Genomic DNA, 24,627 nt, shown 5'->3' with positions numbered 1-24,627 from the left:
ATATCATTAATGTATATTGTAAACAAAAGGAATGAAAAAATAATCAGCAGTTTCATATGAAGCATATACTCCACCCATTTATTTCAAACATGGATTGGTTGGGCTTAAATAACCTGTGAATGCTTTGGACACGACTAAGTAGATCATAGTTGAAAATATGTTAAGGCTTCAAAATTTTCCTTTATTTTGCTCAGACCATAATTCTGGTAGCAATATTATGGATTCCTTTTGTTAAGTGTATTTAAATCTGATCTCTACCTCGCCTAAAATCTTACCTTGACTGTGACCATATGTATTTTAATAATTATGTGCAAGAAGTTTCTGTGTTCATGCTTCATGCCTTGCAAAGGCAAATGTTTTCAATGTTTGCACGATTTGGCAAAAATCCTAACTGGAAGTGTGCATTTAATGAAGTCTTTTGATGATGGCATCTAGCTTCCAGTGGTACCCACTCATTCTACTTTTCCTAACTGACCAGTGACTTACCAACACTTGTTTTGGTTTTAAAAACAGCAATTTTGAAAAAGTGCAAGAGTATCTAATGGGCACAGACTTTATTTCAGTCTTCAGCATTGAAGAAATAAAATTGTGCAGAAAAGAGCAAAAAATAAGTATAGAAGCTGCTTTGAAGTCCTCCTACTTTTATGAACTGGCTTTCTGTATAATTCGAATTTATTGTTTCCAGTCTTAAAATCCCATTAATAGAAACCCTGTTACTGGGAATTAATAGAATTCATAGATGTACAACTCCATGATTGGTAGTTTCATCTCTCCATGACACTAATATCTCATTACAACAATTTTCAATGTTTTTGAAATTCTCTTAATATCTTGAACTGAAATGGTGCTGACATGTTTTGGTTACTACTTAAGTGCACCAGTATATTTTACAATCAGAGCTGTTGAGCAATACGTTTGACAATTGAAGTGAATGTGAAGACTGTTATTGATATGCAAATAGATAAAACATGTCCATATCAAAGTAATGGATTGATTTAAAAACAGATTCTAATTGAATTGATCCTTTTGCTGTTTTTTGAATGTCTTAAGTTGTTGGTGGATAGTGTATAAAATTTAGTCTTTCTTTTGCAGGCTAATGACTTGTTAGACTTGCTTGGAGGAAGTGATGTGACACCAGCAATTCAGACCGTACCACCCAGTAAACCAAGCACAGCTGGTGGAGAGCTTCTGGACCTGTTAGGAGGGCTGGATCTATCAGGTTAGCCTAATACCAACTAGACTTACAGTGCAAGAAGTGAGAGAGCTTTGATTCTACAAGAAGTGGATTTTGTCATGGCAGTAATGACCCCAACAATGGATTGAAAGTCCAGAAGCAGCCTGCTTTGACTGGTGGAAGCTCCAGCTGCATTTTATTCCTACCAGCTAATCAGCTAATCTGCCTCCCAACAGCCACCAGTCAATTGTTGGACCTGAGAATGGTCTTGGCCAACATGACTTCTGAAGGGAGATGCTTCAGCAGGCCAGAGTGCCTGAGTGAGACATTCCTTGCTCCAAGCCTACATAGTTGCCTTCAGGGTTCACTAGGCTCTTTTCATGCATGCTAGGGGCCCTTGCACAGCTGGTAAAATTAGTGGTGGCATGAAGAGGTCACTTAAGTGACAAAGTGGCCTGCAGATGAGAGGGCTTCTTCTATGTTCTGTATCACAGGCAGAATACCAAAGTTACCAGCACTCCATTCACTTCCTTTCCTTTCCTTTCCTTCCATCGTGGTGTTTTTCCCTCTGCCTCCTATCTTTTAGGCATTAGGTTTGAACTGTGCAACTACATATAACTTTTTCTCTTGAAAATTAACACAAACAGCCTGCAAATCTAGGGCAGAAAAATTTGAGAACTACTGTAGTAACAGCTAAATTCAGGAAAGATAATTATTAAGCACCTAAAAATTGTCCTGTAGCTTAAGTAACTTTGTACTGAAGCTGTTTGCATGTTTGACTTCCAGTGAGAGTTCTGACTGACTGAATTTGCTTTTTTGAAGATGGTGGTGTAGATTTTAAATAAAAACCAAAAGAACTGTGGATGCTGTAAATCAGGAACAAAGTAGTTGCTGGAAAAGCTCAGCAGGTCTGGCAACTTCTGTGAAGAAAAGATCAGAGCTAACCTTTTGGATCCAGTAACCCTTCCTCTGAGCTCAGAACTGTTTTTATTTTTGTTTAGATTTCGAATTTCCTTTTAAAATTTTCTACCTGTGATGAGTTTTCCCACATCTGAGACTTTGAGTGGTTACTGCTTTGGCTGTCTTTGTTCAAATCCAATAGCTTTATTAACCCTGCAAATGTAGTCTGAAAACATTGGAGACTCAATGAGGTTGAACAGCTAGGCTTCTTTGCAAGTGCAACATCTTTCCTTGCTGCACCCAAACATTCTTCCTTTGCATTTTTTTTTCAAAAATGTCCAAGGTACTGATGTGTCCAGTCAATCATCCACGTGACAGACTGCCCTCTAGCAACAGTTAGAATGTCAAACCTTTTCACCATTTCTGCGTTGTACAAAAGCATAGGAGACTGTGTAGTTCTGTGTCCTCTGGGAGCAGCTCAACCAATCTGACTTAACCTGTCAGCCCCCTTTTCTCATGCTGCAGCATGAATTGTTGCGCCCTTTGAAATTTTGTATGCAGGCAGCTGTGTTGATGAATGCAAGACAAAAAAAAAGTTGTCAATGTTTCTTTCTTCAACAGTCCTAACTGAGGGTACTAATTTGATGGATTTGTAATGAAAACCTAGTTGCTTTTAATAGTCATTTTAAAATAATTAAAGTCTCATCAGTCAAATCAGGTAATGAATTGATTGCATTCAAATTAGTGTTTTGGAGCAATATGGTCTGGAGCCATCAACTCGGTAAGTGACAATAAGCCAGACTTAGTCAGAGTCATACAGCACGGAAACAGACCCTTCAGTCCAACCAGGCTATGCCGAGCATAATCCCAAACTAATCTAGTTGCCCCCTGCCTGTTAATGGCCTGTATCCCTCCAGGCGTCTCCTATTCATGTACCTATCCCAAATGTCTTTTAAATGTAATTGTCCCCACATCCTCCATTTCCTCAAAGTTCATTCCCCACGTGAACCACCCTCTGTGTAAAACAAAAATTGCCCCTCATGTCTTTATAAATCTCTCTCCTTCACAGTAAAATGTGTCCCCAAGTTCTGAAATCTCCCATCCTAGGGACAAGGCAACTACCGTTAATTCTGTCTAAACTTCTATCAGGTCACCTTTCAACCTGCTATGCTCCAGGGAAAACAGTCCCAGCTTATCCAACCTTTCTTTATAACTCAAGCCTTCTGCACTCTGCAGTTTGATAATATCCCTCAACCACCTCATCAAATCATTTATAAAAACTACAAAGAGCAGAGGCCCAAGAACAGAGCCCTGTGGGACACCACTCAGCACTGACATCCTGGCAGAATACTTACCATCTGCAACCACTCTCTGCCTCCTGTCAGCCAACCAGTTCTGAATCCAGACAGCCAAATCACCCTGTATCCCATAATTCCTGACTTTATGAATGAGCCTGCCGTGGGGAACCTTATCAAATGCCTTGCTGAAGTCCATGTACACCACATCGACTGCTCGACCCTCATCAACCTGTCTCGTGACCTCCTTAAAGAACTCTAAGATTTGTAAGGCATGACCTGCCCCCATCAAAGCCATGCTGACTCCCTTTAATCGCGCTATGCTTTTCCAAATAATCATAAATCCTATCCCTCAGAATTCTTTCCAAAACCTTGCTGACCACAGACATAAGACTGACTGGTCTGTAATTGCCAGGGATTTCCCTATTCCCTTTCTTGAAAAGAGGAACAACATTTGCCTCCCTCCAATCTTCCGGTACGACTCCCACGGAGAATGAGGAAGAAAAGATCTTCGCCAGCAGCTTAGCAACCTCCTTTCTTGCTTCCCAGAGCAACCTAGGATAAATCTGGTCTGGCCCTGGGGTCTTATCAATCTTAATGTTTGCCAAAATTTCCAGCACATCACCTTCCTCAATCTTGATCTGTTCAAGCCTGTTTTCCTGCTCCTCAAAATTCTCATTCACAACAAGGTCTGTTTCCTTAGTGAAACCCGAAGCAAAAAACTCACTGCGGGCTTCCCCTATCTGCTTAGACTCCACGCACAAGTTCCTTACACTATCCCTGACTGCACCCCCCCACCCCCCAAACCATTCTCTTATTCCTCACGTATGAGTAAAATGCCTTCGGGTTCTCCCTAATCCTCCTGCCAAGCCTTTTTCATGGCCCCTCCTGGCCCTCCTCAGTCCACTTTTGGGCTCCTTCCGAGCAAGCCTGTAATCTTCTAAAGCGGTTCAAGACCCTTGCTTCCTCCACCATACATACGCTGCCTTCTTCTTTTTGACAAGAAGCACCTCTTGTACCCGTCATCCAAGGCTCCTTAATCTTACCCCTTCTTACCTGTCTCAGAGGAACAAATTTATGCATCACTCAACAACTGCTCCTTAAACAGCCTCTACATCTGCTGTGCCCTTTCTGTGGAACAATTGCTCCCAATCTGTACTTCCCAACTCCTGTCTAATAACGTCATAGTTTCCTTTACCCCAATTAAATATCTTGCCCTGGTATCTGCTCCTTTCCCTTTCCATGGCTATGGTAAATGTGAGGCTGTTGAGGTCACTGTCGTCAAAGTGTTCTCCCACCACGAGATCTGACACCTGTCCTGGCTCATTGCCGCGCACCAAATCCAAAATGGCCCCTCTCCTCGTCAGCCTATGCACACCTTACCTGTAATTATAGATGATGCCAATACTTGTGCAAGCGGTCTTGCAATTTTCTACCTTATTTTCCATAACATCCTGGGATATATTCGTATCCCCTTCTTGCCTTCCTGATTTCTTTCTTATGCCCCTACACACACTTTTTATATTGATTTTAGAGATTCTGTTGAACCAAATTGTCTATATTGAAAATAAGATTCTCTTTTATTCCTGAGTAGAACCTCTATTATTATTCATCCATTTTTCCTTGATTTTACCAGCCTTATTCTTCATCTAACAGGACCATAATGCCTCTGAACTCCTGTCATCACATTCTTGAAAGCCTCTCACTTGTTAGACATCTTTTTACCTGCAAACAGTCTACTCACAATAACTTTTGAAAGTTCTTGTCTCATACCATTAAAGTTTGCCTTACTCCACTTAAAAACTTCTCACGCTTACGGAAGAGGGAGGCTTATCCTTTTCCAAAACCATTTTGAAACTAATGGAATTATGCTTGCTAGATCCAGAATGTTCTCCCACTTCTTATTTCAGTTACCTGCTCTGCCTCATTGCCCAAAAGAAGGTCTAGTTTTGCTCTTTCTCTAGTAGGAGCATCCACATATTGATAGAGAATTTTCTTGAACATGTTTTACAAATTCTTCAGCATCCAGACCTTTAACACTGTGGTAGCCCCAATCGATGTTTGGAAAATTTAAAATCCCCCTGTTACTACAGCCTTATGCTTACATATGAGATCTCCCCACATATTTGTTTCTCAATTTCTCTGTTAGCACTGGGGGTGGGGGGGGGGGTGGTGTGCCTGTAGTACAATCCCACCAATGTGATCTTTCCTTACCTTTTTCTAATTTGTACCCATGTATTTTCACTGGGCAATTTTTCAGAAATACCCTCTAGTTACAGCAGTGATGTATCCCTTAATCAAAAACAACCCAACGGTTCCTTTTCTTGCCTCCTTTCCGAAAGCATCTAAAACCAGGACTTTGATCTGCCAGTTTTGTCTATCTCTCAACCGAGTTTCTGTAATAACAATGGTATCCCAATCTCCTGTTCTTAAACATGCCCCATATTCATTGGCCTTACCTGTCAGACCCCTTGCATTGAAATAAATGCAGTTTAATTCTTAGGAGTTACTATATTTTCTGACTCTCATCTAATTAACTTGCTGTCTTCACATTCAGAACCATGCCCATCAGTCTTTCTGTTTACATTACTATTTAGAATTCCTCCACTCCTCCTCTTGATCAGTATAAAGTCTTCCTTGATGGAACAAGCGTTCGCACTGCTAAGATGTTAGTCCCTTTCTAGTTTAGGTTAGACCGATCCTTTTTGAACAGGCCTTTTCAATCCCAAAAGACTTTCCAATTGTCCAAAAACCTGAATCCCTGAACAATACACTGGCTCTTTACCCATTGATTGGGCTCCTTTATCCTTTGGATTGATTTATTGGCATGTGTATCAAAGTACATGAAAATCTTTGTTTATGAGCAGTACAGACAAGTGACAGGAAACAAGGATTTACAGATCAGAGCTTGTAAAAAGACTTTGAGGCATACAGGTTACATTGCATAGGACAGCCGCTATGTGAGATCAGTGTTAGCAAAATCATTATTTGAGGCTAGAGTGTCCATTCATCGGTCTCAAAACAACCAGGAAGAAGCTGTTCCTGAACTTACTGGTGCTGGTGTTCGGGCTTCTGCCTCTTCTGTCTGAGGGAAGAGGTCGTAGGAGATCCTTACTGTGATGTAATGGGATTTTGATGGCAGCCTTTCTGCAACAGCGAACAGTGTAAATAGACAATAGTTGCTGGAGTAGGCCATTCGGCCCTTCAAGCCAGCACCACCATTTATTATGATCATGGCTGATCATCCACAATCAGTATCCTGTTCCTGCCTTATCCCTGTAACCCTTGATTCCACTATCTTTAAGAGCTGTAGCTATCTCTTTCTTGAAAGTATCCAGAGACTTGGCCTCCACTGCCTTCTGGGGCAGAACATTCCATATATCCACCACTCCCTGGTTTTTCCTCCATTTTGTTCTAAATGGCCAACCCCTTATTTTTAAACTGTGTCCTCTGGTTCTGGACTCACCCATCAGCGGAAACATGCTTCCTGCCTCCAGAGTGTCCATTGGAGTCCATTGATGGAAAGTTGGCTTCAGTGACGGTCTGGGCTGTGCACACTACCTCCTGTAGTTTCTTACAGTCCTGGCCAGAGCAAATGCCGTACCAAGCTGTTATGCAACCAGACAGTATGCTTTCAATCGTGCATCTGTAGAAATTGGTGAAGGTGCTTTATGGACATGCCAAAGTTTGAGTTGCTTGAGGATGTCAAGGTGTTGTCGTGCCTTCTTGACTATTGCATCTATGTGAGAAGTCCAGGGCAGGTTGTCAGCTATCGTCACTTAGAGGAACTTGACATACTCCATTCTCAACTGCAGCTCCATTGGTGTAGATGGGAGCACGTTCTCCTCCTTCTGAAGCCAATGATCAGTTCATTAGTTATGCTGACATTGCAAGAGAGGTTGTTCTCATTGCACTATCACCAAGCCCCCCCTTCTCCCTTCTGCATTTTGACTCGCTGTTGTTAGAAATCTGTCCTCCTATGGTGGTTTCATCAGTGAACTTGTAGATGACATTCATTCTGAATGTGGCAGCACAGTCGTGGGTATATGGGGAGTACAATAGGGGACTGAGGACACATCCTTAAAGGGCTCTAATGGTTGAGTGTTATTGTGGAGGAGATACAATGACCTATCCTTGCTGCTCTGTGGGTTGGAAAGCTGGCAATCCAGTTGCAGAGGGCAGGGCTGAGACCGAGGTCCTGGAGTTTTAAGATTAGTCAAGAGGGGATAATGATGACTATAGCTTTGCCTTCAATGACTAGGGGTCTGACGCAAGTGTCCTTCTCCAGTTGTTCTAGGGATGAGTGCAGGGCTAGGGATACAGCATCATGTGTAGATCTTGGTAGGCAAATTATAGGGGATTGAGGCAGACTGGGAGGCTGGAGTTGATGTGGGCCATGACTGAGAAACACTATATTGGACAAACAAGGAAACTAACAACAAGAATACATGAACACCAGCTGGCTACAAAAAGACACAACCAATTCTCACCGATCTCAACCCACATGGACAACGAGAACCACCATTTTGACTGGGACAGCACCAAAATCCTGGCACAAGCTGGGCAGAAACAGGCACAAGAATTCCTTGTAGCCTGGCACTCCGCAAAGCATGTTATTAATAAACTTTTTGAACTTGACCCCATATACATTTCACTTCGAAGGAAAACCGGAAGTGCGGCAATCCATCTGAATGGCCCCCTGAGTTTTTAAAAACTAGGTGGGAAAACATACCGACATTTCATCGGCTGCACTGTGGATGTTGCCCAGCATGGTAATGAAACATCTGTGAAACAAGAAAGCAGCTTGGTGAGCCAACTAACCTCAATTATCTTTCATCTAGTAACGTTATTACACCCTCTGTTCCAAGGGTTGCTCAATGGCAACGTTCACTTCTACCCAGCAATCAGGAAAGGCCTACTGCATGGTTTTCAGTAGTTACCCAGCGCAGTTCAGCAATTGCTGACTAAGTGTTAAAGACTGATAAGCTTGTGAAAGTGATAGAGTAGATTTCATACCAGAAGGCTGGGGCTGTTTTCCCTGGTGTGTCAGAGGCTTAGACGTGATGTTGTAGTGTACAGAATCATGAGGGTCATTGATAAGATAAATAGTCAAGGTCATTTCCCCAGGGCTGGGGCATCCAGAACTAGAGGGCCTAGGTTGAAGGTGAAAGGGGGAAGATTTTAAAGGGCCTTAAGGGCAACTTTTTTATGCAGAGGGTGGTGCATGTATGGAATGAACAGCCAGAGGAAGTGGTGGTTGCTGGTACAATGCCAATATTTAATTGGCATGTGGATGGGTATATGAATTGGAAGGATTTAGAGGGATATGTGCCAAATACTGGCATATGGGACCAGGTTAATTTAGGATATCTGGTCAGCATGGGCGCATTGGACAGAAGGGTCTGTTTCTGTGCTGTATATCTTAATGGCTAAGTACTGAATTTCTGCTATATGCAGGGAAGACACCTGCACCTGAATTGGCCTTTGTCGGGGAAAGGTGAGTTGCCATAGTCTACGAGACGATACGATTGCTTTCTCATTAGAGAGAGACACGACTAGTGGTAGGCTAATCTGAGGGTCACCGTGCCTCCGGCTAGCAGAGCGATTAAGAATGAGAATCCTTAATGGTAACTCCGGCCAGTGTGGGAAATGAACCCATTCTGTAGGCATTACGCTGCAATGCAGACCAGCTATCCAGCCAACTGGGCGAATGGATTCCCCCCTCCCCCAAAGTGAGTAGTAAAGATCAATATCCTTTTATTTCCTTTGTTTTTGTACTTATTTTATACGAAGGAAGATGCGACTTTAAACCTGAGAAGACTATGTGCAAAGATATGGCTGCAGTTTTAAAATTCATGTTTACAGTTGTGAATGATGCATTTTTCCTGGAAGAATGAAAGCAGAGGCTTGCACCAAAGAGTTGATGGTTCCGAAACTAAAGGACAACAGCTTGACAGTGTTTTGATAGGCCCCTGACCAGTTGACCCAAGCTTGTGTAGGGTCAGTGTGGCAGAGAACTGCTGGCCTATAAAAGAAAATATTTCTCATGTGGAGGCAGGAGATCTTCAGTAACAACCAGCTGTTTTCATCTCTTTTCACTTCTTTGTTTTGCACATCCCCAATCGAAAGAGAAATAAAACACCTTCAAAAATGATTGAAGGACAAATCTCAACTCATGAATGAGAGAGCGCATTGGTTTAAAAGTGACCTTGCGTCAACAGGAAAGAACTGAAAAGAATTGAAGGGAAGAGAAAAGAAAACAGAAGAGTGAGATGTGACTTCTCATTGAAGTTTATAAGAGTTAAGTGGTTGTCTTTGCCTGGCTTGGGAGATTTCAAGACTGGGGGCACATTTTTAAGGTGACAGGAGAGGGATTTAAAAAGGACATGAGGCAAATTTTTTTGCACAAGTGGTGATTCTTATGTAGAATGAACTTCCTGAGGAAGTGGTGGATTTGGGGACAATTACAGCATTTAAAAGACATTCTGATAAGTACACAAATAGGAAAGGTTTGGAGGGATATAGGTAAGGAGTAGGCAGGTGGGACTAGTTTGTTTTGGATTATGTTTGGCATAGACTGCTTGGAACAAAGGTCTGTTTCTGTGCTGTACGACTCTGACTCTATGTATCTGTGTTTCATTAATAAGCAACAAAATGGCTTCCCATCTCCAGTTTGTTTGAATTGTATGTATGTGTTTTAAGCAGGAGTTGATGGATAGTGACACAATACAGCATTCTTAACTGATATTTTTGTTCTTTTTGAGCTAAATTAAGGCCAAATGTGTCATTACTGCTGCTCCAACATGTGCAGCAAATAAGGTAGGCAAATAATAAACATTTCATCATTTTTTGATAGATATCCAAATTGCTTTCACTTCCCAAAACCTTGAATCTCACCAGGCCAAAGGAACAGGAATAAGCTATTCAGATCCTTAAACCTGTTCTGCTGTTCACTGACATCATGCCAGATGTGTCGTCTAACTCTGTATACCTGCCCATATCTCTGATTTAAAATTAGCAGCTAATCTAGCATCACTGCTTGTGGAAGAGAGTTCTAAACTGCTACTACCTTTGTGTTTAGAAGTGGTTCCTAACATCTCCTGAATGGTCTAGCCGTAATTCTCAGGTCATGCAGCAGATTCTAGAATCTCCAATCAATGGAAATCGTTTATCTTTCTTTATCCTGCCTTTTGTAGTTAATACCTTTTTGAAGATTTCAGTCAGATCACCCCTTTTACCCTTCTAAATTCTAGCGAAAGCAGGCTTAATTTCTACAATGTAACCTTATTTTAACCCCTGAAATCTGGGTATCCACTCCTGTATACCTACATTACACTCCTCCATGGCCAAAATAGCCTTCATAAGGCTGGTGCCCAGATCTGCTTTCAGTAGTCCCAAGTGGAGGCTGACCAGGGTTTTGTAAGCTTGCAGAATGACTTATGCATACTTTTACTCCAGCCCTCCTGATTATAAAGGCCACCATTCCATCATCCTTGATTATTTTCTTCAATCTTTCATGATATTTTAAAGAACTATGCACTTAAACCTCTATGTCTGTTTTGGACATCCACTGAATTTAGCTTCATAACATCTTGAAAGTAGCTGATGTATTATTTTTTGGTCCCAAGTATCTAAACCCCCTCTTGCTAAGATTGAAATCCATGTGCTACATTTATTGCCTATTCACTTGTCAATATTCCTTTGTGATTTTATGCTAACATCGTCCACAATGCCACCCAACTTTGTGCCATAAGTACATTTAGATATAATTTTCCACGCTATTGTCCACGTTTTTAATAAATGTGACTAATTTGTCTCTATTAAACGTTCATATCGTAAAGAACCTTTTTACTTTCTTTTGGACAGTGGACTAAAATGGGGAAAAGATATTGCTTTAAACCAAGAGCTGTGGAAGGAGATGTTGCACTTTTAAACAAGTTGCCTTGAGAGAGATCTGTAAGCTTAGTTGGCTGGGGATGACCAATTTGTAGTGCAAATTGATGTCAACTGTATGGCTTCAATTTCTACTCTGGCTGAGGTTACCACAAAGGACTGTCCTCAATCTTGCACTTCTCCTGAGGCATGCTAATCCCCAGATTAAACCGGCTGTCTCTCTAATCAGCCAATAAGTCTACGATCTGGAAGAACAGTAGTGGTTGCCCTTTTGTTACATTGTTCAAGTGTTGGGAGTGGTTACTGGACTCATTGATGCTATGGGTGTTCAGGGTACTTTTCCCAGAAGCGGTCTGTTGAAAAACTAATTAATCGGGACCAGTTGCATGGATCAGGAATGCTTAGCATGACAACAACTCTGACTCCTAGGCAGGCAGGGAGCCTGTGTGTGAGCAATACAGCAGTAGAAGGTCTCCAGGCTCTCCAAAATATAAGCACTTTCCTCTTTATAGAGAAGCAGCAATGAATTAAAAGATAAATGGCTGTTTTGTACAGCTGTTTTACTTGTTTGCTGCCTCTAACCAGTGAGAGACTGAACAGTTTAGTGTGCCAACTGCCCTGTGCCTGCATAAAGAACTGAAAACAGTTGGAAATAAGACAATTAGGACTTGGAAGAAGCAACAGGACACCTTTTTTGACTCCTGTGGACTAGTGCTGTTGATCTGTATTCTTCTAAAAAAAATTTTCCCCACTAATAACGTTTTTATTTGACTGTCTACATGCATACTTAGGGGACTAAGAGGTAAAATTCAAGTAGACTTTTAAATTGATAACTCCTAATGGTTTACCAGTAGTTGGAATTGAATTATTTGTAATAAATAGTTAATTACAGGAACTTTGTCTGTGTTTACAGTTAGCTGTAGCACATCAGAGATAAAAACTGGGCCCTTTGGGTAATTTGATTAAATCTAACTTGTGACAATCTGGGAGTATTGGGACTTGGGGTGTCAGCATATTTTTTCATGTGGATTGTGATATATTTCAAGTATATCATTTTGCATATTAGTACTACATTAAACAAGATTATTTCACCATAAATCACTGTGACTTCAAATATTTTGCATTTATGAAGCATGCACAGGAGTTCAGTTATTTTTATTCCTTAATTTTGTTGCATAGGTAATCAGATTTTTCTTCTTGAATGCATGGTTTAAAAATATTAGCCAGAAAAGTAGATACAATTGGAAATAAACCTTGTAGATGTGCTCCACCTGTTACATGTGTTGCTACTTTCTTTAAAATTAAAACTTGGCAAGGTTCTGAGCAATTCAAAATGATTGCTTTCAATAATTGCTCAACCAAATGAAAGCAAAGGTAAGTTTTGGCAATGTCACCACTTAGCCTTCGAAAAGCAGCTTAACAGTTAAGCCTTTTAATTTTCAAGTCTTTATATTTGTTTTTAAACTGTACATGGTCTGGTCCTTCCTTATCTCTCTAGTCTGTGCCAGATTCCAAAATATCCATACTCCAATTCTGACTCAATGAACGTTTCTGGTTTTGACTGTAGCTTCACTTTAGCTGATCGTGCCTTCAACCACAAGATAAAATGTTATTTCCTCCCTACATATTTCTGCTTCTGCATCTCTTGTTCCTGCTTTAAGGTGTTACTTAAAATGTCCAGTGATACACTTCAACCACAGTGTTTGGTCATTGAATCATAGAATTTTGCTGTGCAGAAGGAGACTATTTGACTCATCGTGTCTGTATAAACTCCTGAAAGATCTATCCCACAGTTAAGGTATCTATCTACACTCCTTGCAAAACTTGTCACAAGTCTCAAAGCACATACGATCTCAAGTTGAAGTCATAATGTCACCCAAGTAATAGATTCAAAGAATCCCTGCAGTGTAGATGGAGGCTATTGGTCCAGCAAATCTGCACCGACCCTCCAAACAGCATCCCACCCAAACCTGGTACCTATTCCCTCCAACCTGTAATCCTTCATATTCCATGGCTAATCCACCTGGCCTGCACACAATGGAAATTTAGTATGTCCAGTCCACCTAAGCTGCACATCTCCCTCGGTCCCAACCACATCAACAAGGGGTTAAGTTCCAATAAAGGACAGTATCTTTGCTGCTACTTTTTATTGTTCAAAATAAAGACTTAAAATCCAGCTTATTCTCAGACAAGTGATGTTGGATTCAGAAATCGCTTTTTATTTTATTCACTACTGGAATGTACACATTGCCAAGCTAGTGTTTGTTGGCCATCCTTAATTACTCCGGACAAAATGGTGGTGAGCTACTACCTAGAGCCACTACATACCTTGGAGTGTAGGGACATCCACAGTTCTTTCTGGAAGGGAGCTGCAGCATTTTGATTAAGGGACAGTGGAGGAAAAACAAGTTGGTTCCAGTGCAGTACAAATTGCTGATAGTGGGGTGTGGGGACCAGGATTCAGTGTAGTGACTACATCCCTCATTGAGGATGGCATGTATGTTACATGTCATCCCAAATGTGGATGTTGTCCAGGTCTTGCTGTGCATGGACGCTGACTGCTTCGATATCTGAGGAGTCATGAATTATGCTGAACATTGCACAATCATCAGTGACCATCCTTCATCTTTTGACTTTGGTTCATAATTGATATTATCTCCACAATGATGGAGCATGCATCTTTGGCAGTAAAAAAAATCTTAAACTGTTCACCGCTATCCCACCTGTTTCAGCCTCTGCTGTAATCTCTATGCCTTTATCACAACTCCTTATGTTGCCGGCTTTTATTTGGGCTAGATAATGAGCAGTTACCTCTTCTAAAATTAGACCTCACCAGATCAAAGCAAACTACTGCAGATGCTGGGACTCTGGTGTAAAGACAAATAAAATTCACTCCCCACAGATGCTGTGTAACTTGAGTGTTCTTCACATTTTAACTTCTCTTGACAGTTTTAGCTTTGCCCGTGGCAAATTGTGCTGGGTAGGTTTCATTTCTAAAAACTGCGTGTTGCATGTTCAGAACAAGTAAATTCACTTGGCAGACTGTAAAGTTACTATGTTCTATTCCATAAAACTATTCTTTTCAATGCAAAAGCAATTTACTCTGCATGCTGAAAATCTGAAAGAGAAGCAAAATGCTGAATAGACTCGAGCCAGACAGTATCTGTGGTGAAACAGGTAATATTCTGGGTCGAATATCTATTACCACCATGATCTTCTGAACTGTTAAGAACATCACTCTATTATGGTTCATTCGTAGAAGTTTAGAATTTTAGGCAGTGAGGTTATGTTACTTTTTGAACCCCAATTTCCATTGTAAATAGTGAATCCCTTAGCCTGATATTAAGTCCCTGCAGTTCTAGGCCTCCAGCTAGGGTGAAAAGACTTTCAATATTACCTGTATTAAGTCCTTTGAAATCTTGTTTCAAGAAGGCACCATCTCTCTTCCAATCTTGTTTGGTCCATTCTACTGTACCTCTCCTCTTGAGAGGCAGTCTTTGCTGCTTCCCTGACCCCACCTAAATCAAATATATTCTTGAGTTTAAGACACCATAACTTCTGAGGGAAATGCTGCACTAACAGTTTGTACTCATGCTATATGGAAAAAAATTTGTTTTTGAAAAGAATGCATCCAATGGTGAGTCACTTTAAATTGTTTATAATTGTTACACAAAACCTGTATTTGTACTTATTATATGTTATGCAATGCTTCTTTTTAAAAATCTTGTCTTTGAGTACAAAACATTCCCATAAATATTCTGGAACAAATTACACTTAAAATGGTTTATGCTAAAATATATGGCTTTTTCACAGCTACTGTTTCAGAAAGTACTTTTGATAGGTCACCTAAGTTGTGATTTTAATTTGCAGGGGGAACCATGCCAATAAATGTCCAGGCACCACAAGTTTCACAGCCTCCCTTTCTGTTGGATGGTCTAGCATCACAGCAAGTCTTCAATGATCTAGCTTCAGGTACATTCACTCCACCCCCCCCCCCCCCAAAAAAAAAACTTGGAATGGTCAAAAATTATTTCTTACTACTTTCCTCGCATGAAAATATCAAGAATAGTTCCATGTTGTCAATTCACAGCTCTCGTCCAAAAGAACTTTTAATTTATTTTTGGGAATTGTTTGTCAGAGGCACAACGAACATTTATTAACCATCCTGTTTGGCCTTGAAGATGGTAGTGAGTTGCCACTTGATCCACAACCCAAGTCCTTTTCAAGAGCGTGATTGTAATTCATCTAGACCAGAGGATTAGCAAGGTTTTCATGTAAGTGTCTTGGAATACTGAAAATTGTAAAGACACTACAGATGTTAGAAATCTGAAATAAAAATGAAATGCTGCAAAATTCAGGTCAGCCAGCTTCCATGGATGAAGAAACGAGGCTTTTCATTCAGATTAATGACCTTGTATCAGAACTAACAATAATGGAAACAAATGGCTTCTCCAAGTACAAAGCCAGGGAAGGGGAGGAGAGCAAGATCTCAGTGTCTAGGGAGTTGAAAGAAACTCCAAAAGTATTAATCTCCAGACTATTACCAGTACTAGGAGCTAATGTGGATAAAAATAGGAGGATTGATGCACCTGGAGACTTGGTGCAGCCAGAGAAGAATTTTTGGATTCCTGGGGCATTGTGACAGGTTGTGGAGAAAAAGGGACATGTGCAAGTAACTGCCTTTCAATAGAGATGAGCCAGCGTACTCCCAGTTTAACCTGTTGGAGTTTAAACTAATTTGAAGCAACCAGATTGCAATAATAGGAAGGAGAAAAGTTATTTAAAGAATCAATTAGGAGAGATGACAACAGTAGAGTTAGAAGTAATGAATCACTGGTGAGGTCATTAAAAGGGGGCACACTAAGCTCCAAATTATTGCAAGAATGTAAATACTTGGAATCTGATAAATAAGGTGAGTGAGCAAAAGTGGATATGGCGCTATAATAATGTAGCGTGACTGAAAAAAGGGCCGGACTAGGTATGAAATAGCATGAAAACCAGGCATTCAGAAAAGTCAAAAAGGAGAGAGTGTAAGTGGTGTTGATAAAATATCATACAGACCACTGTCTAATAAGAAAAGCAGGAGCAAATATGTAAGGAAATGAGAGGTATGAAAATGGCAGTATTTTAAAATGGAGGAGGTTAATTATCAGAGTTTGGGTTTGAATAGTAACAGACGAAAGAGAGGAGGAAAAGCTGTTGGGATTCAGCAAAATTTTATTGATCAGATTATTTCTGGATTTGATTTTGGGGAATGAGTCGTCAACAGCAAGGATTCATCCAAAGGACAAGAAATGATCTGGCCCAATTAAATTAGAATCCAAGGTTGGCAGCCCTAACTGCAGTAAGTGTGAGTGATAATGGGAACTGCAGATGCTGGAGAATCCAAGATAACAAAGTGTGGAGCTGGATGAACACAGCAGGCCAAACAGCATCTCAGGAGCACAAAAGCTGACGTTTTGGGCCTAGACCCTTCATCAGAGAAGGGGACGGGGAGAGGGAACTGGAATAAATAGGGAGAGAGGGGGAGGCGGACCGAAGATGGAGAGAAAACTAGATAGGTAGAGAGGAGAGTATAGGTGGGGAGGTAGGGAGGGGATTGGTCAGTCCAGGGAAGATGGACAGGTCAAGAAGGTGGGATGAGGTGGTAGGTAGAAAATGGAGGTGCGGCTTGAGGTGGGAGGAAGGGATGGGTGAGAGGAAGAACAGGTTAGGGAAGCAGAGACAGGCTGGGCTGGTTTTGGGATGCAGTGGGGGGAGGGGACAATCTGGGCTGGTTTTGGATGCAGTGGGGGAAGGGGAGATTTTGAAGCTTGTGGCGTCCACATTGATACCATTGGGCTGCAGGGTTCCCAAGCGGTATATGAGTTGCTGTTCCTGCAACCTTCGGGTAGCATCATTGTGGTACTGCAGGAGGCCCATGATGGACATGTCGTCTGAGGAATGGGAGGGGGAGTTGAAATGGTTTGCGACTGGGAGGCGCAGTTGTTTGTTGCGAACCGAGCGGAGGTGTTCTGCAAAGCGGTCCCTAAGCCTCCGCTTGGTTTCCCCAGTGTAGAGGAAACAAGCTTCAAAATCTCCCCTTCCCCACTGCATCCCAAAACCAGCCCAGCCTGTCTCTGCTTCCCTAACCTGTTCTTCCTCTCACCCATCCCTTCCTCCCACCTCAAGCCGCACCTCCATTTCCTACCTACCACCTCATCCTGCCTCCTTGACCTGTCCATCTTTCCTGGACTGACCTATCCCCTCCCTACCTCCTCACCTGTACTCTCCAGTCTACCTATCTTGTTTTCTCTCCATCTTCGGTCCGCCTTCCCCCCCCTCTCCTTATTTATTCCAGTTCCCTCTCCCGATCCCCCTCTCTGAAGGGTCTAGGCCCGAAGTGCTACACTTGACCCCCACACCACCTCCCTTACCCCTATTCCAGGCCCCAAGATGACCTTCCATATCAAGCAGATGTTCACCTGCACATCTGCCAATGTTGTATATTGTATCCATTGCACCCGGCGTGGCTTCCTCTACATTGGGGAAACCAAGCGGAGGCTTGGGGACCGCTTTGCAGAACACCTCCACTCGGTTCGTAACAAACAACTGCACCTCCCAGTCGCAAACCATTTCAACTCCCCCTCCCATTCCTCAAACGACATGTCCATCATGGGCCTCCTGCAGTGCCACAATGATGCCACCCAAAGGTTGCAGGCACAGCAACTCACGTTCCACTTGGGAACCCTGCAGCCCAATGGTATCAATGTGGACTTCACAAGCTTCAAAATCTCCCCTTCCCCCCACTGCATCCCAAAACGAGCCCAGCCTGTCTCTGCTTCCCTAACCTGTTCTTCCCTTCCTCTCACCTCAAGCCGCACCTCCATTTCCTACCTACCACTTCATCCCGCCTCCTTGACTTGTCCATCTTCCCTGGACTGACCAATCCCCTCCCTACCTCCCCACCTATACTCTCCTCTCCACCTATCTTGTTTTCTCTCCAACTTCGGTCTGCCTCCCCTTCTCTCCCTATTTATTCCAGTTCCCTCTCCCCATCCCCCTCTCTGAAGAAGGGTCTAGGCCCGAAACGTCAGCTTTTGTGCTCCTGAGTTGCTGCTTGGCCTGCTGTGTTCATCCAGCTCCACACTTTGTTATCTAACTGCAGTCAGCTTCTTTTAAAGACTATGGTTCTGGTAGGTTGTGATATGTTCACGTGTGGAGACTGGTTAAGACAAGCAAAGCTGGAGCTCTGTGGGTGATGGAAGAAAGAGTAAGATAAAAGCAGTAAAACGGTGTCTGTAACACTTCATGACTGAAGTGAGAGCCAGGCTGAACATAAAAAGTTTGGAGCAGCTATGGAACACGCAATGAGGAAGTCAGAGTATGAGAAGATACTGGGAACCATCAAATGAATCCAGAAGTCCTTTCCTCGGCATTTAATGGTAAAAGTGTGCTATTAAAATAGGTGGACCCACTTGGGGACTAGGAAAGGGACTGTTCTATGGAGGCTGAGGGCATGACTGAGATATTAAATGAGTATTGATGGTGATGGCAAAGGTATAACATTAGAGGAGGCAGTTGAAATACTAGATAGATGGTATTCGGAAAACAGGCTGTCCTTAAAATTGAGCACCAGGACAGAATCGGATAAACTCAATGATGAAGAAATTAAGAAAGACATTATGGCAGTACTGAATGTAATCTTCCAGTATTTTTCAAATATACAGGGTGGTGGTTGAGAGGATTACAAATCTTACACCCTTGCTTAAAGTTTAAGGCTAAACCTTAGTGACAGGGGTGACAAAATTAACAGTTCTGGACTAAGATGGAATAATAGAGGAAAGCCTGTGTAACTTGTTAATGGCAAGTCAAGTAGCTCTAAAGACTGAATTCACTGAGAATCAAGCAGAAAACTCTCGTAATTGAAGTTATACCGAGCAAAGAGGGAAATGGTTGCAGATGTTGGAGATAGTTCTCTCTGCTCCAAGACATCACTGCAAGGGTTCCTCAGGGTAGTGTCCTCAGTCCAGCCATTTTCACTGTCATACAGCATGGAAACAGACCTTTTGGTCCAATCAGTCAATGCTGAACATAATCCTGAACTAAACTGTGCTTGTCCCTGGCCCATACCCTTCCAAACAGTTCCTTTTCATGTATTTATCCAAATATCTTTCAATCATTGTAATTGTGCCCATGCCCACCACTTCTTGAGGAAATTCATTCCACATGCAAATCATTTTCTATGGTAAGCAAAAAATTGCTGCTGCCTCTCTTCTTCCGCCCCCCCCCCCCCACCCCCGAAAAAACCCCTACTGTTGATCCTATTTAAATACATCATGATTTTACAAACTTCTCAACCTCCTACACTCCAGTGGGAGAAAAGGTCAGTCTATTCAGCCCTTCTTTATAACATAAATCTTCCATACCTGGCAACATCCTGGTAAATCTCTTCTGAGCCTTCTCTAGCTTAATATCCTTCCTATAACAGGTTGACCCAGAACTGGACTCCAAAGGCGGCCTCACCACTGTCTTGTACAAGCTCAACAACCTCAACTCTTACTCAAAGGACTGAGCAATAAAGGCAAGCGTGCTGTATAAAGAGGGGGCAGGGTTGGAGGTAGAATGGTGATAATACGTGGACACTGGTAACAGGTGAGACCTAGTTCCGATCAACCAACCAGGTCATACCTACTACCTGTGTGTACCTATGACCAGAGTTCCATCTCCACCCCTGTCCAATTTCTTTGTCTGCACCTCCCCCATCCCCATATCTAGCCCAGAAGAAGGGTAATACCTGCAATGTTGACTCCTCCTCTCCTCCAGATGCTGCCTGGCTTCCTGTGTTCTTCCAGCTTTCTGTTTGTCTAACTTAGATTCCAGCACGTGCAGTTTTTTTTGTCTCTAACCAAGTGTGCAAATGCCTTTTTAACCACCCTGTCTACCTGTGACGCAAACGTCGAAGAATTACAAACTTGCACCCCTAGGTCCCTGTTTTACAAAACTACCCAAGACCCCACCATTAATTGTATAAGCCCTGCCCCTGTTTGTTGTACCAAAATGCAATCCTCATGTTTATCCAATTTGAACTCCATCTGCCATTTCGGCTGCTATGTGAAAGACCTTCCCTCTTTTATAAAGCCAGATTTGAGCATGTTCTCTCTCTGATAATTGTCCAACTTTTAGCATCATTCATATCTAATCAGATACTGAAGCGGTCTGTGTACAAAAGCAGCAAGGCTGAGATATTATTCGGGTTTTGGCTGACAAGTAGCAAGTAATGGTTGTGCCATACAAGTGCCACCTCCAATAAGTGAATCCAGCTATTGTGCCTTGACAATCAGTTATTACCATTGCTGAATCCCCCTTTATCAACTTCCTGAAGGTTACCATTGACCAGAAACTGAACTGCACCTGCCATGTAAATACTGACTATAAGAACTGGTCAGAGACTGGGAATTCTACAGCTAGTAATTCCTGTCTTGATGTCTCAAAGCCTGTCCACTGTACATAAGGCCCAAATCAGAAGTGTGATGGAATACTGCTCCCTTGGCTAGATGTTTGTACGCAATCTCAGTACCATTTCAGGACTAAGGAACAACTTTATTTGCATCCCATCTAAACACTTTAAGTTTCACACCCTGAACCAGGGCAGAAGTGTGTACTGTCCATAACTAACATGCATTGACTCAACTCACTATACCTGCTTTCAACATGATCTCCCAAACTTTCAACCTTTTACTGCCTTGAAGCCAATACATTGAATACCACCAGCTGCACTATTCCATCCAAACCACACACCATCACACAGACTTCACTATTGTTAGGTCAAAATCTCAGAACTCCCCCTCTAACAGTGCTATGAGTATACTTGCGCTTCTAGGACTGGAGCAGTTCGCATGCACAGCTCACCACCTCCACCTTGAGGGTATTTAGGAATGGATATTAATTGCTGATGCCACCAATATCTTGTGGGTGCATTAAAAGATAATGGAGGAAATGAAATAGGCATGGTTATGCTAAATAACAAAAGCAAATCAGAATTTCTGGTTTGGGTAGTGACATTGTCGAACAGACATAGAGATTTCAAAATCAGATGGTCTAAATTGGAATCCTCTCAAAGCCTGGTTGAGGAACCCATGGGTAATAGGTAACTTCCAGAAATTGAGTTGAAGGAGTTGAGGAAAAGAAGAAAAGAATTGGAGATGGATCACATGATGGTATGAGGGTGAAAAGCTGGGAACAGCTGATGACATTTTCAGCTCCATGTGAGAGCCAGAAATGGCAATTGTACCCTTATACATGCAAAAGAGATTAACAGGGCACCCAGGGAAAAGTGGAACAATAAGCATTCCTTGCATACCTAATTAGAGCCAGTATAAGTTCTCTCACCATCACCTCTTTGGAGTGTTTGAGTGAAGTTAAAGGGAATGGTGCTATCATGTTTGGAGTGGTGTTGAACTGATCAAGCCATTGTTAAGAAAAATACCTCTAATGAATGGTTGAGCAGCAGAAAAAATTGACCTCCATGTTGATAGTGGAAATGCTGTCGCTGAATGTATATTATTATTCCATAGGCATTCCTCCTGTCACAGCATACTGTAAAGGTGGTTTGAAAATAGAATTCAACTTTGAACGTTCCAACACAAATCCTAATGTAACAGTTGTTACAATTAGTGCTACCAACTCCACAGATGGAGACATGACTGACTTTGTATTTCAAGCTGCAGTACCAAAGGTATGTATTTACCTGGTTTAATGCACTGTTAGGCCAAGGTGTGTTTTTTTTTTAAAAAGAAAATGGCTTAGAAACAAAATAGCAGGAAATATGCCATTCAGCCTTTCAGGCTTGCTGTGCCATTTTGTTTTTATGAAAATGGTTGATCATCCAACTCTATCCTGTTCTCCACCCCCATCCTCTTTTTAGCCCTAGACTTCTCCTTGAAATCGTATCGTGCTTTGACCTTGATTGCTTTTTGTGGTAGCAATTTCCACAAGCTAACTACTCTCTTAATGAAGAAATTTCTTCTCCTGTCAGTCCTAAATAGATTGTTACCCTGTTCTGGACTCACTTGTCATCAGGAACATGCTGCCTAAAATTAATCTGTCTAGACCTCTAAGAATTGTATAGGTTTCTATGCAATCCTCATTCATTACTTCTGAACTCTAGTGAATATAATCCTAACTGATTCAGCCTCTCCTGGTACCTCACTGCTGTTGTCCCTACAATCAATCTGGTAAACCTTCACTGTACTCCCTCTTTAACAAGAAGAATCTCCCTCAGATAAGGAGACAAAAACTGTGCACTATTCCAGATGTGGTCACTCCAAGTCCCTGTATAAGTAGCAGTAAGACAACTCTGCTGCTGAACTGGAATTCTTTTCACTGCACGGCAGTGTGCCATTTGCTGCCTTTACCTCCTGCTGCACCTGCATGCTTACCTTCAGTGACTGGTGCACAAGAATACCAATGTCTGTTTGTACATTCCCCTGTCTAAATTTATGGCTATTCAGATAATCAGCCTTCCTGCAATCATTCAGCTGAAATTGAGCAAATGTTTTGTTTCCCTGCTTTAACATTGGCATATGAAGATAGCAAAGTGACAACTTTTGTAAGAATTGTTCATGCACAGTCAAGGAAAGCATCAACACAGTGATCATTTTGATCTTGATGGTTCTGATCTTAGTCTTATAATTGAAATAATAGGAATTTGATTAACAGTTGTTTTACTCACGTTCAGTTAACTTCCAATTGTATATTTCAAGTAAAGCCAAGATACTTCTAATATTAGTTAACTGTGGTTTGTTGTCTGTTTTGAATGCTAATATCAGTGTTATCTATCTCTCAAATTCTGCAGACATTTCAGCTGCAGCTTCTTTCTCCAAGTAATAACATAATTCCAGCACGAAATGCAGGAGCTGTTACACAAGTTATTAAAGTACTTAATCCACAGAAGGTATGTCATAGATCTCATACAAGTTGAAATTTATTTGAAATTCTTGACAATATTTGAAGAATCTTTAGGTGCTATCTTTCTAGCCCTGATTTGGCTTTCTTTGCACAAAGAGGCTTTTCAAAACAGTTTTTACCTAAAACAAGTATTGGGAGTTGCAAGACAAGAATTCAGCATTTCTAATTCAAAGTGTCAAGTTTCACTTACAGAATGAATAATTTATATATAATTTAATTCTTATTTAGTAGGAGAAAAATGTGAAATTAGAATATATTTTATGCTGAATTATCAAATGTTTGACACTTCAAAGTGATTTTATCAGTGAAATCCTACTAAAAGTAAAATTAACTTGAAATGTGTGGAATTGAAACGTGTTTTTCTGAGTGTTGATTCTCCTGATTTAAAAATAACTTCTAATCGTGCATTCAAGATAAATTATAATCTCAGCTATATTAGAAACAATAATGGTTACATCCATAAAACCCATTCCATGATCCAAAGGCACAGGTTATAACTTGTGTATCTCTGTCACTTCAAGTTTATTTAAGCACAGTGTTGTTTGTTAAAGTCATTGCTGCACTTCATGGTTTCAAATAGTGTTTTATTTCATCCTTGCAATTTAAGCAAGGCTATTACTTTACTAGCCTGAGTGTTTTTTTTGTTTTTTTTGCATGCCAATATACTTCACCTAGATACGTTGAAGAGTAAGAAATGAGATGTTAAGGAGCCATATTAAAGTTCAGTATCTCAAGTTCTAGACCCTCCATCTAACCTAACCTGGAATGTGTCATTCAGAGAGCATATGACAATGTTGTTCTGAAGGCATCCACTTGCTAAAGCAATGTTGTGAATGAAGTGTAAATTTTAATATGTCACATTTTGTTAAAATATCTACTTTGTATGACATACTATTTACCAATGTCTGATTCAGACCTTGCTACCTGTGCCACTTCCACTTAAAAAAAATCTTGTCTGTATTTGCTGTGCAGAGATGAACCTTGTTTCTCTTCGCTCCTGTCACAGTAGAAGAACAGAAATCAACTTTCTCCTGAAAATTAATACAACTTTGTAGTGAGCCACTCACATCCATCCAAATTTCCATTCAAACTCATTTTACATTGTCAAATTCTCCATGAAGCAGCATGATTTAGAGGTGGTCTTAGAATGTTTTGTATTTAAACATTTATCCTTCATGATGCAGCTTTATTAATACAGTTAAAATGGCTTTGTCAAATAATTAACATTTTTGATCAATCTATTTGGTTTTAAAAGCAAAACTATGGTACATCATTTACTATTTTCATTGGTGCACCTTCGTTAGCTTAATAGTAAATTTTTCATTGCTTAATGGTGCCTATGCACAAAAAAGCTTTTAACCATTTCTTATTAGGCCAACAGGTGGCTGCAATTAGCAAACATCTTTGGTGATTCAT

The 24,627-nt window shown here is 41.2% G+C and overlaps 1 protein-coding gene across 2 annotated transcripts in view; it reads left to right on the top strand.

The window, feature by feature from the left end:
• Nucleotides 1–24,627, top strand: part of ap1g1 (adaptor related protein complex 1 subunit gamma 1) — a 115,866-nt gene that overhangs the window by 79,169 nt on the left and 12,070 nt on the right. Inside the window, exons 19-22 of one of the 2 annotated variants that reach the window (XM_048546274.2) lie at nucleotides 1,093–1,219; nucleotides 15,133–15,234; nucleotides 21,819–21,979; nucleotides 23,099–23,197. In XM_048546274.2, the coding sequence (XP_048402231.1) occupies nucleotides 1,093–1,219; nucleotides 15,133–15,234; nucleotides 21,819–21,979; nucleotides 23,099–23,197 (489 nt within the window). The remainder of the gene's footprint in view (nucleotides 1–1,092; nucleotides 1,220–15,132; nucleotides 15,235–21,818; nucleotides 21,980–23,098; nucleotides 23,198–24,627) is intronic. The other variant, XM_059651704.1, reaches the window with a different exon arrangement.

The sequence above is a fragment of the Stegostoma tigrinum genome, chromosome 16 (assembly GCF_030684315.1).
Source record: "Stegostoma tigrinum isolate sSteTig4 chromosome 16, sSteTig4.hap1, whole genome shotgun sequence".
NCBI classification, from domain to species: domain Eukaryota; kingdom Metazoa; phylum Chordata; class Chondrichthyes; order Orectolobiformes; family Stegostomatidae; genus Stegostoma; species Stegostoma tigrinum.
Note: the sequence above shows the minus strand (reverse complement) of the source record. Positions and strands in the feature narration are given on the sequence as shown.